Raw genomic sequence first — 17,972 nt, 5'->3', positions numbered from 1 at the left:
TACAACCTGGCACAGTTGCAGTGGTAATACTTAGCTCAGTAAACAGTTACATGCTCAAGGCATATTTTTCTACTTCTTGGACCCCCTCCTTCTATTGCACTCCAATCAGTGTATGTGTGGATATTTTATATAGACTATATAGACTCCCAGACGAAAAATACCTACAGAAGACTTTGTTGTCTAAAAAGAATTTGTGTGGTTTTTGACAATCAACCTGTTGTGACAACAGAAATTTTTTTAATAACGTCTAAATTTTTCGTAGTTACGACAAAAAAGTACTACAAAAAGAACTACAGACATATAGGAAAATACCACAAAAGTACAGAAAATTTTTATATTTACGACAGAATACTCTGTCGTATTTTTGATGCAGTTCTGTAGTTTTTTAGGCTGGGCTACCACTACTAGACCTAAAGAGCTAGTGCCCCATAGACATGATTGACAATAATCACGCACAACAGAAAGCCATCACACCGTTTTCAATGGTGGCCTCGTGGCGGGGCTGTCATTTTCTAATAAGTTTTGTCTGGCGAACCTATTTTCAACGCCAAGAAACAATTCGGCTAACGCCTCGTAAAGCATGCTTCAATATTGATTTTGCAGCCTTACAAATGCCATCCTACACAATCGGGGAAGAAAGTTCACTTAGCATGGAAAAAATATCCTTCACAGTCAGGAAAACCATTCTACTCAAGGCCCAGGAAGAGGAACGTAGGGGAGATTCACTGGGACATTACCAACTGGTTAGTGTGGAGGGAGGATCAGTGCTCTGCTGATTTTTACGAGCCAATCATTAAATTACAAGTATAGTTCATACATGAAAAAAATATATTGAAGTCCACACATTTTTCATATCCTATATGCATGGTTCCTATACCCTTTCAATTGGATAGTCATACAGAGTTCTTACATTCTCATATGTGCAATGCATACAGTTCGTATTCACTTCTCACCTTCTATATGCTGCCCATATAATCCATATGGAAAGTTTCACTACAGTATGCAATATGATTATTAAGTGATGCAAAGCGAAGACAAATCAATATTCCCATTAATTTAGGCTTCCATATGATACTTGAACTTCAAACTTGATGACACCGGTATTAGACAAATTTGATGAGAGCGTTCAGTAGGGAGCCCAAGCTGAACTTTGCTCCACGATGCGAGCGCATGGCTCCAGTGGAGCTATATTGCGCTCATTGCACATCTGGCACAGTCGTGCAGCTTAAAAGGTGAGCTACATAGCTTTTGTAGTGGTGCGACAGTGCTCTGGTAGATGTAGCCGAGCATATTAACTCTTTTCAATAGAAAATACTCCACCTTTGAGGATTCCACAAGCATAGTGTAGTGTTTTATGGCCCAATCATATCTTTTCGACGCATGTCCTTTTGTATGGCAAAGCTCAAGCAGACCAAAGAACACAGTAAAAGCCCCATTTTCAGTGAATGCTATGTACATTCTTGATTGAACACACTCCACCTCAGGACAGTCACCAAAACATATTCGAGTAGCTTGTGGCAAAAGTGTACAGTTGAACTTCATTATAACAACGTCGAACGGATTCCTGTTAAGAATATTTTATACTTAGTTCTGTTTTCTATGTTCTGAAGATTGTATGGACCGCTATATAAGGGGGCACGAGACAACGTCTTCCCAAGTGACCGTTCTCGCCTTGCACGATAATGTGGCTAGGGACTGACAACAGATTTGCATCTAGGGAGATTCGTTCAGGATATGTACGCTCGATGGAAGGCTTTGACGACAGCCAGCTGCTGGTCAACGAAAACTGTCTCGCGCCTTTGTTTTCCGACATTCCACCCTATGAAACTTTCGGCACTTCGAAATTGTCACGCACATCAACCCCACTGCCAGGCGATCCCCACAGGATCAGTCATGCCACTAAACAGGAACGTAATTGCATGTGTAACCAGTGACGCCAAGTGCACGCATAGTGAGCTGTGTTCTACAAGCGAAGCAGCTGGAAAACTGGAGCTGCAATCTAACAATTCTAACTGGTAAGAAATTTTATATGCATTGTTACAAATTGACACACACAGCGTAGAAAGGCCAATCCTGCTGTAAGAAAACTTTACTTCTTTCATAAGACTGAGATATCAGATACATGCGCTCAAGAAAAAACTAATAGGGATGGCATTTCCATTGTAGTAGCCAATATTTCATGACGGCATTACACCTGTTGGTAAAGCAAAGCCCGATCAGACGAAAGGCCTGGTAGAAAACTGCTCATCTTGGTGCAATATTCAAAATTTACTCCAGTCACTAAAGTATGCACCCAACTCCTTCGTTATATCCAATGTTCCGTTACAGCAAGGTTCAAGTTGTGCACCTTTTTGAAGAACATAGCTGAAGCACATCATATGACCTGGTAAAAACACCTGCTTGCTGCAACAGTAAATACTTATTTCAATCTGGGATGCCCCAAAACAGACAAGCAAAGAATTTTTTGGCACAATTGCAGCCCTTTTTTTTTTTCAATGCGCACCAAATTTTTAGAGCAAACAAACCCGAGGCATGCCAGTAAAAGACACCGAGCAAGACAAAAGGTATAATATATACTTTTTTATTCGCTTCCAACAGTTTTCTTTCTTCCGATTTCTTATTCTTTCTCCTCTGTTTTCCGCGCATGTCTCTGATCAATTATTATATAACAACAACGAACACGTGTCACCGTGACCTGGAGGACGACACAGTAAACTGTGCGGCTCCCAACTGAAGGGGGAAAAGTAAAGAAACTAACGCTGTTGGGCACATACCATCATGCACACTTATGTACATGGCAGGCACTGAAGGAAACAGAACGCGCACACACTCTCGTCTCTTTTTTTCTGTTTTTCATCCCGTGGACAGAGCGCCACCCCATGGGAAGCAGGATAACCAAGATAACCTTGCATTTCCTCCTTCAACGGGACATGTGTCTGCGCTAGACCAAGTATGTGACATCCCAGCAATGTGAAATATGTGCGTACTACACAAAAAAAAAAAAAACGTTCAGCCAACGTGAAGCAGAAGGAGAGAAAACAATAGGTGGTTCTCTGTAAGGGCTACCAGAAGGTGAATTATAAAAGAAACTAACATCACTCCGACTGGCCGAACATGCATGAAGCAGCGACACGTCAACTAGATCTCACCTGAATTGAAATACAGAAAGAAATTTGAAAAAAAAAAAAAGTCCGCTTCACGCAAGCACATGACGATTAGATGCAATGATAGAGAGAGAGAGAGCAATGGACGTACAAGGCAGCCAGGCGAATGTGCAATCGTCTGCCCGCAGTTTTCAAGTGAAACAGAAAAAAAAAGCAAGAAATATATACCGAGGTGTACAGCGCGGACAGGTACTCAGTTCATCTTACGAGGGAACGCCATAGGCAGTCTCTGCCACCAGAAACTCAGATCCAAACCACAGACGATGAAAGCTCGGTCCCTTTTTTTGTTTTTTACTCAGTCATGTGGCTCCACTTGATCGGCTCGCAGCTTTGCTGCAGGTAATGCAAGAACTAAGTCATTCAGTGTTGGCAAGGCCAAAAGTACACGTGTTACGCAGAATTGAAACCGAAGCAAGAACGAGAACCATTCCTTGCCACCGAACAGCAAAGACCCAGAGCATGCTTCGTCCCTCGACGTCCTGCCCACTAACTAACCATGACAACGTGCAATGCTAACACCGGACATTTCCTTTTGTAAGGTCGTACCACAAGCCAAAAAGTGACATAGTATGCGAACCTACCATCACTGACATAATCAGCGGCCAAGAATTCCTTGTTTTTTGGTGCCAACTCTTTCAAAGCTAAGCAGGCTGATGACTGTCAGGCTCCTCGAGGACTCAGCGTTGCATTCACTTGCTAAGCCTCGCCGACTCTACTATGCGCGCGTTGGAAACATGCAAGTCTTTTTCTTTTGTCACCACAAATAATGTAAACAAATAAACATGCGCGCTTCTCTAGCTCGTAGGAAAGTGAAAACGAGGTAATGCAGACGTGAAGTTAACTTTTTCACGGCTGGGGATTTGCACGGACTCTATGCAGAACATGTCACGGCCGTAGTAGCTGCAATGTGGCGCACGCAGTAAGCGTCACAGCCTGAGACAGCAATTGTGCTAACACTAATTTCTAGAGCACGTGTACCGCTTAGTGCAATGTGAGTGCAAGAAGAATGGCGTGCATGGTTCTCCTTCGACAATAAAGACATGGATCGAAGAGGCCCCAAAATTTCCTCGCAAGCCACAGCATGCCCCATTTCTAAATGGCAGTGTAATGAATAAAAATGACGAAGGAAATACATGCGCAGCTTGGGAGACCAGTCGGGCGTCAAATGTACCACCGTCTACATGCCAATGAATGACTAAGACTGGCCGCTGCGGGCATGGTGAAGACTAGTGTAACAAAAAGGGTTTGTCGCATGCAGACACTGCCATGCAGACTAAATCACAATGTGTGGGAAGAAACTGCATACACTGAACAGCTTTTTCCAGCTGCTTACCGAACCTAAGCCAAGTCCACCTGTACGGTGCTCAGCGATGACAAAAAAATAGAAAGTGCCATGACTCGACATATAATTTCAGTGTGACACAGTGGTGATGTCGGAGATTTTGAGGGACAAATGACAGGCGATTTTCTAGAAATTCGCCGCTATGTACAATGCATGCTGTCTTGGGAAACAAGATCAACGATAAAAGACAAACGACATGTTCCAATGCAAAACTCTCACGAGCATACCGACAAACGAGGCACACTAACATTGGCGCAGTGAGGAAACGAGGACAAGGGAAAGAACAGTATCGTATTGCTGTTGAAAATTTTAGCATGACCATGGATGTAAGAAACATAAATGCTTATGGGCCCACACTAGATCAGCAAAACTATCAGAATCATAGCAAGTAAACAACCTCCAACGACTACAGAAAAAGAACATCCTAGTGCATTGGTGTTGAAAGTGTTACTTACAAATTATGACGTCTCAACATGCTCGAAATCACCAAATACGATCTGCCTGGACAAAGGCCAAGGACAAACCTATTGCTAATGCTTGCCGCGCAAGCTTTGGAGGGTGTTACGCAGTTTCAACTCTTAGGCCACAAATCCTAGCGCAGATACGAATGCATGGCACACATTTAAAAGTTTGTGGTTCTGTAATGTGCATCCAAGCAATGTTATGACATAATTCGTTGCTAGGGTTAGTGCACACCGGTACAAATCTGGCTGCCCGGGCAATGATTTGCCTCATCCTCTGAAAATCCCATACACCTGACGCTCGCAATGTCCGCATGTCTTAAGCTCCATCCCAAGAGCCAAAGGCAATCCATCACAGCTGCCTATCACTATGAAAATGCAGAGTAAAAAACTTGCATAGCCAATCACGACTGGCCAGGTAACTCACACGTTTAAAAAAAGTGGAAGTACTACATTCAATAGACAAGGGAGATAAAGAACTCTCCCATATGATAGCAAGCATCAAATAAGAGTCAAACACCAATGACTAAACATCGCAACAAATATAAGTATGCTTCTGCCAATCATCATCTTCGTGTAAAGAAGATTCACAAGCAACCCTGCATGTGAACACTAGAGATGAACTAACTGCAACTCATAACCGGAGAAATTTTCTGCACCGCCATCATCTTTAGCCGATTGTAGTGCACTGTGCGAAAGTTGTGCGTCATCTTCTAAAAAAAAGACACCGCAATGTTAAAGTGCAATTCACAGCCATCAAAGTGAGAAGTACCACATTCAGCTTAGCTGTAGTCTCTCCATGCAATACACCAGCAAATGGCAGTGGACTCCACTACAATGCTTGCTGTCAGCACTCTTCAGCCCTGCCCAGTGCAATTGACCTAGCGCGCAGTAGACTCTGCATGCCACGAGCATGTCTACTTTGTGCAACGACGCCCACTGTTTTTGTGTCATGCGTTCCCTTGTCTGTGTCGTCAACACTTTAGGAATTTGAGCACAGCAAAGAGTTGACTACCGCGAACAAAATACAATGGCTTCACCTGAACTATACAACTGTTGCATCACTAATATAGACAGGTTCGTAGGCCCCTTTTGCCCCGATGCCTCGCGACTTTGCACTCAAACACCTCACAGGAAGTAATATTTCGGGACAAGTTTTGACTACTCCTCCCTGGTTAAATTAAAACAATCGCAATTCACAGCACTCTTTCTATGCATGGAACATATCAGTGAAAAACTATTTTGCTCCAGAAAAGAAATGCGGCACTACCCGTAATAAAGACGAAGAAGAATTTGCAAAAAAAAATGCAAACAAGGAAAGGACGCTCAGAATTAGGATTTTCCTGGTAACAGTGCTTTCAATGCAGAGCTGCAAAAATTTGTGGATCCTGTTTAGTAGTACTATTGAAATTAAATAAAACTTTAAGATAATTGAATTAAGTTAAGTTTAATTCAATTAGGCAAAGAGGAACCAGAAGTACGGGAGTTCGAAGAATTTGTATGTCTCTTCGTCATCAGTGCATCAGCAGTTATATTCAGACATCAGTTATCAGGGGCCACTAATTAGTACACCATGCTCATAGTGCAAACCTCTCTGGAAGTTGCTTGGACAAGTCTGACTCGGAAAAGTAGGATGCCGTAAACCCCTAATGAACAAGATCAACGTCATGCAGACGGCCTTCCACAGTCGAAGATAACCCCAGCAAAGACTTTTCGGAACCTCGATTACACACTTTTCTGGGCACACGCTTGAGACCACACAAGCTCGGCGCATATCAGAGAGACAAGTGATCAATGAGATAAATTGTGAACCACATGCACAGCAATGAATGTCTCGCACATGAACACTAAAAAGCATCATGAAAAGACATTTAAATACGTGCTGAAATCCCTGTTGTCAGGTCTGGGAAGGTTGTTTGAAACAATGGCTTGTAGAGTCGGTCGTTCAGGCTAACGAACATTACGCCGTTCAAGGATTATTTGTACTCCACGGTTGATAATATTGCTCTGCCCTATTGCCAGGGTCGCAAAAATACTGCCCCACAAAAGTAAACGTTCATCTCGGCTCACCTGGCAGTGCTGAAAATTAGGCTTAAAGCGCAAAACTGGAGCCTTCTTTATAACAGCACGAAAAATATGGAGAACTTAATTCATATAATTACACATCACCCAATGCACTGACTGCAGCGAGCCTACACTGCACAACTGCTCTCAGAAGTTTTAGTGGTAACCTGCACAAATTGTAACTTGCATAAAATGGGAAGGTTTTCTTGACTGCCCTTGCATTGCTTGCTACCCCTGTCATTTCTGCATGGCTCGCTACCCCTGTCATTTCTGCATTGCTTGCTACCTCTGTCACTTCTGCAGCCACTTGCACAACACCTTGTGCAACCCCTGACACCAGTGTGAAAGGTCCAACGCTCATGTATAGTTTAACTCAAGTCAAATTGATGGCAGAAGTCGGAGGAAAGGTCAATAAAACCACACCAGATCTACCACGAGCGTGATGACACAAAAGCCTTCCTTTGCAAGTGTTCAGATAGACAATCTCTCTAGCACTGTCTAATTCAAGCCACTCGTTTATTGTAGGTGATACAGGGTGTGGTACACTCAGTTTCCCATAGCAGTTTCTTTTCTTTTTTTCTCTTTTTTTTGTGATAAGTTCAGAAATGCACATATACTGTGGGGCATGCCCTTCTGTTTGACTGGGCCACAGTTTCACCGGCATTCAGTTTAATGTTGCTGCCCCCAAGACAAAACTGAAACAAGAGGAAGAAGCTGATGGGATTAAAAAAAATTTTTGTTTTAAAGAAAGTTCCACTTGAGATGGGGCTGCGAGTTAAGTAGATGCAAGAGAGCAACTGTGTCATGTAGTAACATTTGGCTTTGCAGTACCCGACATTAAAAGGCCGCCCCAGTTTTCAAGGCTTGCCTTTTACCCGTCAGCAAGTTTAAGCATGCATTTCCTGAGAAGGCTGCCAAGCGACAGCCTACTGAAGGCATTAGTAAAAAAAAAAAAATAAGAGGCCTGAAATTACCCTGGAGCTACAGCTTTCCCTCACAGTGCTGGAAGAGAAGTGTTGGAGGTGTAGTTCTTGAGTCGAGCTGCTTTTAAATGAATGATGAAATTTTGTGCGATAAGGTGCCCCTGTATCTACATGTAATGCACATGTGCGCATACGTCACAAGGCCTCCTTTAACCAGCCATGTTGTGCTAGGCAATGCAGATTTACATGATGCACATATGACCGTGCATGTGCGTATGTGATGCATGCTGCCCATCCATGTGCATATAGGCGCAGAACTGTACTCAGCCCCTGGTGTAAGTGACTGAAGAGAATGTTTGCAGCAAAAAAAACAACAAAAAAATGCTTTAACGGGATAGAATAAAAACATGGCAATGACTTCTAGCTTAACCGATATTCCATTTTTGTAAGTGAACAAATGAAATTAGGCTTACTTATCTTCAGAAAGTGTCATAAAGCAAGGAAATACAAAAAGAAATGAACAACATGTGCAATTAAAGGAAATATGCCCTCGTTATGTACAGTAATGGATTGTTACCATTTATACTGTAACTGTTCATAATAAACCCTTGTTCGAATTATAATGGAACCGTACCAACTAGTTCTGCTTTCAGTAAACTTGTGTTTATTTTGTTTCTTCAGATGCGGTGTAAAGGGGTGGCATCAACTACTGAAGTGGGCCCCCCTTTATCTCGGATGCGACGAATGTGTTGCGAAAAATGAAAACTGGAAAACGAAAGCTGCAGCTTTGACTGCCTTTTTTTTTTTCATGTGTTGTGTCAATGTTTAAAAAATTTCAGTTTAAAGTCAATGCTTCATTAGTGCTTCGATGAGCCACCAAGACCACAACATGCTAACGCACATACATTGCTAATATCCTAGCCTTCACAGGACAAAAGAAGAGCTAGCATACAACACTGTGTTGCGCACAATTACAATGTTCTGGTATATATAACGCTTAGTGTGAGTACTGTCAGAATCCAGTTTGGGTGCAGTTAGGTTTAGGCGCACAAGATACCGTGGAAGCCAGAACTTTCTTGCCTCATATGCCTAAAAGTTAAATGTTTCTGCAATAGACTCTCACGTGGCAACCCGGAAAAAGTGGCCCAAAACACGGAAAGTGCCTCAAATTGAAAGGTTTTTTTAGCATTAATCTGCGTGTGCTGCTTGTCGCATCTATCACCAGATAGCTCAGAAAGTGATGAATAGGTGACATTTTCGGTTAACACAGACTGCCAACTGCTCATCAAGAAAAAAAACCTCACTGAATCCTAGAACTGTACAGTCCAGTCTGTACGTGACTGTACTTGTCTATGTCACCCACACAGGACATTTATAAACTCTAGCAGTGAAGAACATATCTCAGGTTTTGTGGGCTTATGCTGTTGAAACTGCATTTGCCTTAAGAGATTAACAGCTACCCTACAGCTTAAGCATAGTAACATTGATGGCTGTGTATACTGATGCTGAAATCTTACTGAAGCAAAAGCGGAGCTTGCAAATTACTAAGAAGACCCCAGTGTAGTCTTACGCATACTCCAACCGCACGCAAACCCAGCCACACAGTAAAGACAATTTTCAAGTCCTGTTCGCAATACTACGAGCCAATATGTATCACTACCAAACGTGAGTCAATGACACCATCGGTTGTAAAGCTTTGAGAGACGACAATTTCTGGGCTGCCATTCCACAAGGTGCAATATTAGAAGCTTATTCAAGCTGTCTCAACAAATGTGCGCTCCAAAGTACAGCCAGGCCTCGCCAATTCAAGCTCGAAGAGGACCAAAATTTTGTTTGCAGAGTTCGAATTACGGGCACCATTTTCGATACACTTGGCACTGACAGGAATGCATCATTCCAAATGATCCACAGGTTTTAATTCAGCAACTTCAAATTGATGACATTCCACTGTAGTTATTTAATATTACCTATGCATTGAACTAAACTTTGGGGGTTGTGAAAGCCTAGAATCATTGCATTGTGAAAGATGCAACAAAGGGGAACCCAAAGCGTATTTCATTTGATAGGTGTCGCAAAGTAAAAGCACTACAGTCATAACAGCCAAGCAAAGTTCTGTCACTGGCCCCAACCCCACCTAGTAGCCAATGAAAACCTAGCTAGTTGATTGAGTGGCATGAACTATAACAAATCAGTAATTCTTATCCACATAGAAATACGCACACACAGGCACAAGAAGCCGCATGAAAAATGACTAACCTAAGATGAATTGTGGCGTAAAATGCAAAACTATGCGTGTTTCTTCATCTGTCTCAAAGTGCCTTCCCCCCTTTTGCTAACCAAACCTCCACCTTCACCAAATCCTAAGACTTTTTCATGATTCGACGCAAGAACAACAAACAACGTAGGAAAAAGATGGCGAGCAAAGAACTGACAAAAATGCCCTTCACACTATGACGCTCCCAGAAGTGCGAAGAAAGAACATTCACTGTCAAAGGTTTCAACGAGGTCGTCGGCCCATTGGCACTCAAAATGATGGGACGCACGCCACTCCCACATTCGTGCTCACTCGCTCGAAATGACCACATTCAACGAAGGGATGAACAAAAAAAAAATCATGCATATACAGCCCACTACAGTCTAATACACATTCGCAAAAGACTGTGACGAGGCAAGAAAGGTAAGCAGAAATGCAGAGGAAAATGTCAAACAAGGATGTGACATTCAATAGAGGGAGAAAAAAAACAATGAACGAAAAAAAAACAACCTCGTCTGCACTGAAGAAAATGCAAGATGGCTACAGTGAAGCTAACAACGTTGCTAGAAGAAAAAAAGAAAACAGAAAAACAGTCACTCGATTGGTGAAAATGGGGCAAGGAACTTAAATGCACATTAAAAGTTGCACCAGGTTCACTTAATGGCATAACCACAATAGCCACGCACAAAAGACGTGACAGTCTTACATCCAGTCATGCGTGGCTAACTGCTACGTCGTACAGTGTTCTTGACTCGCTGATGACTCCGCTGGCAGCTGCGTAAACATCCGGAGACGTCTGCTTCAGTGTGCGACGTCTGCCAGCTCGGGAACCTCTCACCGGATGTCTTGAAAGGCGGCGGTCCCTCAGGCTCCATGCTCTTGGCTTTATTTACCATTTTTCAACTGGCCATTTCAAAGCCAGCTAACTTGACATTCAAGCGCACAACACCCGATGATGATGTCGATGCTACACTGCAGACGACACACCTGTGTCACTGTCCCAACGGTGTCGCTGTGATTCACCGGCATCGATGTGCAGATGACGTCACTCCCAGCTCCGAAAACTCGACGTGCTCGGTGCAAACAAGTGGCATGGCCTTGCCTCTCTTCACCCTCTCCACATGATCACACACGAGTTTCAAACACACACACACACATTTTAACTACAAATACGTAACAACAAACCTTCTTCGGTAACACTAACAGTCAACAAAACAAAGAGGCTTCTGAACCTAAAAACAGTAAGTTCCCCAGCTCCCCCCCTTCGAAACACAACATGACAGACCGTGCTCTTAGCAGGCAGGGCCAAGGGCACCAAGAACGCCCAGATTTCTAGTCGATCGGCAGTTACTCGACGAAACCCTGCCTCGACAACGACCTATCTGCGCTGTCGAATGTCGGCATGTTTTGCTGCCCAGCCATGCGACCGCAAGAGTCTCGCAACTAAACGTCAACAGGTGGCCCCACGCGCCTCTATCCAAGGGCATGCTTCCGTGTCCTCACTAGGTGCTCACTCTAATGTGCGAATGCTATGCAGCTGTGCCAAGTGCCCGCCCGCAAGGACGTCCTAACAAGCTGCGCTAGCAACGACCGTTGCCCTAGAGGCTACTCAAGAATGACTTTTGCTACAATCTTTGCCTGGTTTTGAATGAGCAACTGCTGTGAGCTGCTGCTGGGATGGTCGCAAAGAGAGCTTGTGTAGCTTTAGACTTCAATGCATTTTGAGGTTTGAAAAAGTCGAACCTAAACACACACCTTTACATCAGCACATTGAAGACTCGCTTCAGCTATGCTGAGAGCTGAAGAACACTTGCACGTAACGTCCATACCAACCTCCACCGGATAACTGTCACCGATCAACCACCACCAGATGCAACGGCCAGCCAAGGTGTTCAACAGCCCTCACTGAAGAGACTCCAGGTCCCCAACCCCCCTCTCTCTCTCAAACCGAAAAAGCTCTAATTTGCTAGCCTGCAGAGAAAGACCTGGGATCCTCCAAAATGTGCAACTACGATCTTCCATGATCTGCGACATGCCATTAACCTACCATGTGTTACACTGTTCACGATGAAAGGCATGAGACCCAGAGAGGTAGTGCTTCTAAGTGGATTCAAGTTTACACATTGTTACGAGTTCTTTCCCAAGTATGTTGAAGCATAGCATCGGCAGCTGTGATACCAAACAAAGAAGACCCAGCAGCAAAACACAAGTAGCCACCTTTCTCCTCAAAAGCTAGGTATCTGCTACACAAGCTCCAGTACCTCCTTCTATAGACAGCCCCCTGGCAGGCATTTCATTTTTACATCAAGAGATGGCGCCACCTTTATTTATAAAAATTTGTTTTTCCATACTGCGGCAAACAGTGGCATCCGTAACTCCAGGTAAAATAAGAGAAAAGAACACTTTTCCCAACCACGTGCAGCATTAGGTAAAAACTACTTCAAAATGGCACCACGAATTTATACGAAGTTTCGGCAAGAAATACCTAGTCATAGCATTCACAATCGTGATGCCACACTCTATACAAGCCCTTACTACATTGCCTTCAGCACTGCCCCTAAAACACCTAGACAACAGTTACTACTATATGCACATACTGCCTAGTTCACTAAACCTACACGTAATCCATCAGAAAATGATTTACCGCAATCTGACCGATTATGTGGCAGTGCCCAATGCACAAGGGTGCCAAAGCACCAAGCCTTCCAAATCTGTAATCTATGCTTTCCACAGCATGTCAATGGTTTTTGGTCATGCCAATTTGAGGACCTCCGACTCGGCACCTTGGAAGCAGCAGCAGCACAAAGCAGTAGCTCAGGAGTCATTTGCCGTCATTTCCAATGGAACACCCCCTGGTCACCCTCCATCTACCTCCTCCCAACTAGCCCAGCTTTCTACAGGCTACCCCACATCTCCTCTTTCTCTACGACTGCTCTCTATTCCAACTATAACTTCATACGGTACTGTGGAAGGTGAACACTAGCAGAAGCGAGCCAGCTCAGAGCTGCTTCATGGCAGCCCTGCTCCGAGACAGTTCCGAGACACTACTACCTCGGACCAGTGCAATTCAAATGCTATCACTACCAGGCCTCCGCGAGACCAGACAAACTTGCGGACCTCGCAGAGGATGAGGTATCCAAGGCGGGGCGGGGCACACGGTCTCCAAACACGTCTCCCATCCAGGGCTCGTATTACGGCAGGACAACTAGGGAAGAAGAAATGGGGCCACACGCAACCTCAACCTAGCAACACAACTCCGGCAGCACAATCCATTAGGCCAATATTGGCACTCAGTTAGCAATGTCCAACCAAACATGGGTTCAGTGCATTGCCAGCATTATGCCAACATTGGGCCGATAGTTTGTGCCTCCTGGGTTAAAGCTCCTCCTTGGCTACTAAGAGGGGGAGGGAGGGCCCCTTCCTCACCGCACCAGCGAGTGCGACTCGAGCATCTCGACAAAGAGCTTGTTCATGGGCACTGTGCCGTCCCGTCGGACACCGTTCCAGAAGCGGCGCACCACGGAGTCCAGCTGCCGGATCAAGGGCAGGCACAGCAGAAGCTGACCCGAGTGGGACGCTACAGCCGACGGCGAGGCGGCTTGCTGCGCAGCAGCGCCATTGGAGTTGTTGGCGGAGCTCGTCGTCGTTGACACGGGTGTCGAGTTGGGCGAGGAGGCCGAGCCGCCGGACGAGGAGGATGACGCGGTGGAAGAGCTACGCTGCGCGGCCACGCAGTCATGCAGGCCCTGGAGGACAGTGTCGCGTAGCTTGTGTACCGACGAGGCATCCTCCAGGTGAATATCTGCGCGAGTGACATGAAAGAAAGTAGAAGATAGCTTTTGGCAGGGGTCTGAAAATACAATGTTACGAGGGCCGCACTTAGTACACATTTGCACCGCACGAGACAGGAGCTCGACTATAACATTGGAAACAATAAATGAATATAAAATTAAAAATTTCAGCAAATTAAACTAAAAATTAATGTCTCACTCCCAGACCAAACTATCCTATTCTTTATGGAAAAGAAAAACACACCAGACAATTGCGGCGCTTCCGGAAGGATTGGAGTAAGCAACTGAAAAAGTACAACGGTTATTACCACAATTACAGTAGAATCTCGGTGATACGAACTCGGCTGATATGAAATTTGGTGTGATACGAATTCATAAAATTCCCCGGCCGAATTGCATTGCGTTCAATGGGCAAAAAATCTGATGTTCCGAACACTTTTTCTTTTCGCTACAGGTGATACGAACTTCGGTATCACGACCGGTCGAGGCCCACACACACATGCACAGCGAGAAAAGCGTGCGCAGCGGAGCAGCACTGATAGCACGGATCACGCACACGCGCGCGAAAGAAGAAAAAAAAAATTACAGCGGGAAAAAATCGACTTGGCAATCCGCGGCAGCAGCGAAGTTGGCGAAGGAAGGCGGCGATATCTTTGCCCCCCCCCCCCCCCCCCCCGCATTTTGTTTTTTTTTTCTTTAGTTGTGCACACGGCCTTGCGGCCCTCTCCACATTTCTCCGCCGCCCCGCAGGCCACGCTCTTCCGCTTTCCAGAGTCTCCGCTGCAGCGGCAACACGTTGCTACACGTTACTTCGTTTTCTCGTTTGTTGAGGCTGACACCGCGTTAATAGCGCTTCGTTTTGTGATCATCTCGGCAACGCGAAAAGGTACATCATACTGCAATGTCACGGAAGAGAAAGGCGCTGACCTTTAAAGACAAATTGGAAATTTTAAATAAGGTGGACAAAGAGCCCAAGAAAAGGCGCACTGACATGGCCAAGGAGCTAGGCTTTCCGCTGTCAACGTTGTCAACGATCGTTGGTCAGTGCGACCAAATTATGCAGAATGTGCAGCACTTCGCGATGAATTCTAAAGAAGCCAAAACTGCCCACCATGTGAAGTTGTAAGAGGTTCTTCTAACGTGGTTCAAAGCGGTCACGGCGGCCGGCGTCAACATCGACGGAAAAGTGCTTCGTGAGAAGGCAGCGGACATCGCACTCACACAGGCCTCCGGTGGATGGATTCATCGGTTCAAGGTGTGTCATAATCTTTCCTACAATTTGTGGGGAAGGAAAAAAAGTCGACGCCCCCGCCGTGGAAGACTGGATGACAACCACACTGCCGTCTTACATAACGGGATATGAGGCCCGTGATGTTTTTAATGTAGATGAAGCAGGGCTGTTTTACAATCTCCAGCCCGAAAAAAGTTTGTGCTTTAAAGGCGATGCCTGCCGGGGCGGACAAAAGAGCAAACAACGTATCACAGTTTTGTTTTGTTGCAATGCCGACGAATCGGAAAAGATGCCACTGACAGTCATTGGCAAATATCAAAAGCTCCGATGCTTTAAGGCAGCGGGTCGATTGCCCTGTGTCTACAAGGTGAACAAAAAAGCATGGATGACGTCTTCTTTGTTTATGGAATTCGTCACGTACCTCGACCGCAAGATGTCTTGCCACAACAGAAAAATAGTTTTGCTGCTGGACCAGTGCACCGCCCATCCAAAACAAATGACACTACAGAGTGTTAAGGTGGTGTTCCTGCACCCGAACGCAACAAGTCATTTGCAACCACTGGATGCTGGGATTATAAGGAATGTTAAGCACCATTTCAAAGCTTTGTTGGTGCGCCGCCTCCTCGCGAAGATTGAAAGGAAGAACGCGAATCTCCAGATTACTTTTCTGGACGCTGTGCATTTTCTTGCAATTGCCTGGGATCGCGTCGTTCCTACGACCATCGCCAATTGTTTCGCGAAGTGTGGGGTTTTCAAATCCGCTGTGGCTACTGCCTCGCAAGTGCCAGACCCGATTCCCATCGATGTCTGGAATTAACTTGACGTCGACACACCGTGACCTCCGAGTCTGTGCAGGAGAAGACAGTGGCCCAATTTTTCAGTTTTTAAAACTCTGTTATCAGATCTCGTGGAAAAGAAGGTGCAGAAGGATATACGTGATTTCTTTCAACGAAAATAAATATTTTGTACCTGTTGGAAGGCTTCAAAACAGATTTTGCTCGTTTTTTGGTGATACGAAATTTCGGGTGATATGAAAATTTAGTCTCTCTTTGAATTTCGTATCACCGAGATTCTACTGTAGTTATTATTGGCAAAAACAATTTGTACTTAGAGATGATGGAGACAGCGGATTTTCAGGCCTCTCGCTATTGAAGGCAGCCAACGTCCGTCCAACGTTCACACAGATGTTGGGGCCAATTCCTCTGTACATTTCCAAAAAAGAATGCGTACAGCCTGGAGATGACGCCATTTAGTTGATTTTAGTTGGAAAAACAAGTATGCATACTTTGGCAGGGTAGCTTCTTTTTTTCAACCACTATAATTTTCCCCTGCCTGACAGGTCTTTGCAAGAATTTGAAATGTGGCATCTACAGGGGGGATTCATTCTTCTCTGAATAATAATCGGCAGAACCTTGACGATACAGACACGGTTTATACAAATTCCAATATGACATTAATTCGCAATATTGCCTGGTCCGAGTATACTGCACGCAATCTGCTGAATTTCCGACGAACACTCTCTCTTGTGCCACTATTGATAATAGCATATGAATGTGCAAACGACTCACTCGCAACTCTGTCCTCAATCTGCTCATCACCAAGGCACAATGAACACCCGCTGCAGAGTCACCATCATTTATCATTTATTGATTCCCTAGACGTCCCGTCAGGGACATCACATAAGGGAGGGCCTGGGCACAGCCTGCACACAGCCAGAGGCGCAAGTGAATGGTGAACAGGGGCGTGTCGCTCGTACGTTGCTGTTGTCGCATTCCAGTCGCATAGTTGACACCGTGCGAACGCACTTTCTGCGCTTTTACACATGAATTTTGTCTGTTTTTGATAACAGGAATGCTGGTGCTAAGCTCTGTAACGTTTGTTTACACGCAGGACCACCAGCACGTGGCTTTATCATTTTGCTTGTGAAACAACAAGCGGCTGGATTTGTCTTAAGCAAGAGCAGCCATGCAGAAGGCATCTACGTTGCTCTAGCTAGCAGTGGGTGACTTCTGTGTCTTACAGTAAATAGTTCTTCACAGCCTTTCAACTGAGCACAGCTGAGAGTGAAAATCATTCCATTTGATGACGGCAGAGCCCGAATGGTGCTATCGCCGCTGCCGACTTCAGCAGAGGGTTCTTTTCAATGCCGTGTTAACCTGCTCGTGCGCTATGACACGGCAGCGTCAACCCTATATGACAATACTCTCCGTGACTCTACGTATCACTAAGATTCTGTTCTAATTAACCATAACTGATTAAGAACAGAAGAAAGCCCAGAAACAATCTCTCAACATCTTAGGCACAAAAGGAATAAAGCAGGGAGTGAATTGCAGGAAAATGAAAGAGAAGCTCTTTTGTAAAGGGCTCCATATTAAGGGGAGATAAGGGTCTTAAATACTTCTTCTTTATTTTTCAACATATCTTGCTGAAACTTAGCATGCAAGTGCCGAATAGAATGTCGACTTCAAATATGCATTTACGTTTCAGGTATCTAATCAGGAAGAGAAGATGTAGCGAAATAGCATATCCGTCTCTTACGGACCATTACGATAATTTCTCGAAAGATCTCTTTTAGAAACATGCACACATTTCAAAAAGTCCACTGCACAAGCTAAAGTTTAGGAAATTCATGTATAACATCATTTTCTTTATCATAAATTAATGCCAAAATAGTAAACAAAAATGTGTGGCAGTAATTAGCAAAATTTGGTCTAATTGCTAATCAACATATAACTAATATAT

General features: G+C 44.6%; 1 protein-coding gene across 1 annotated transcript in view; it reads right to left on the bottom strand.

Moving 5' to 3' along the window:
- Positions 1-2,565: 2,565 nt before the first annotated feature.
- Positions 2,566-17,972, bottom strand: part of LOC146173084 (steroid hormone receptor ERR1-like) — a 112,827-nt gene continuing 97,420 nt past the window's right edge. Inside the window, exon 9 of the mRNA XM_084584861.1 lies at positions 2,566-14,010. Coding sequence (XP_084440987.1) covers positions 13,631-14,010 — 380 coding nt within the window. The 3' untranslated portion in view covers positions 2,566-13,630. The remainder of the gene's footprint in view (positions 14,011-17,972) is intronic.

This window comes from Amblyomma maculatum, chromosome 11 (genome assembly GCF_055883805.1).
Source record: "Amblyomma maculatum isolate TAMU_Amacu chromosome 11, ASM5588380v1, whole genome shotgun sequence".
Taxonomy (NCBI): Eukaryota; Metazoa; Arthropoda; class Arachnida; order Ixodida; family Ixodidae; genus Amblyomma; species Amblyomma maculatum.
This window is presented reverse-complemented; position numbering and strand designations above follow the sequence as displayed.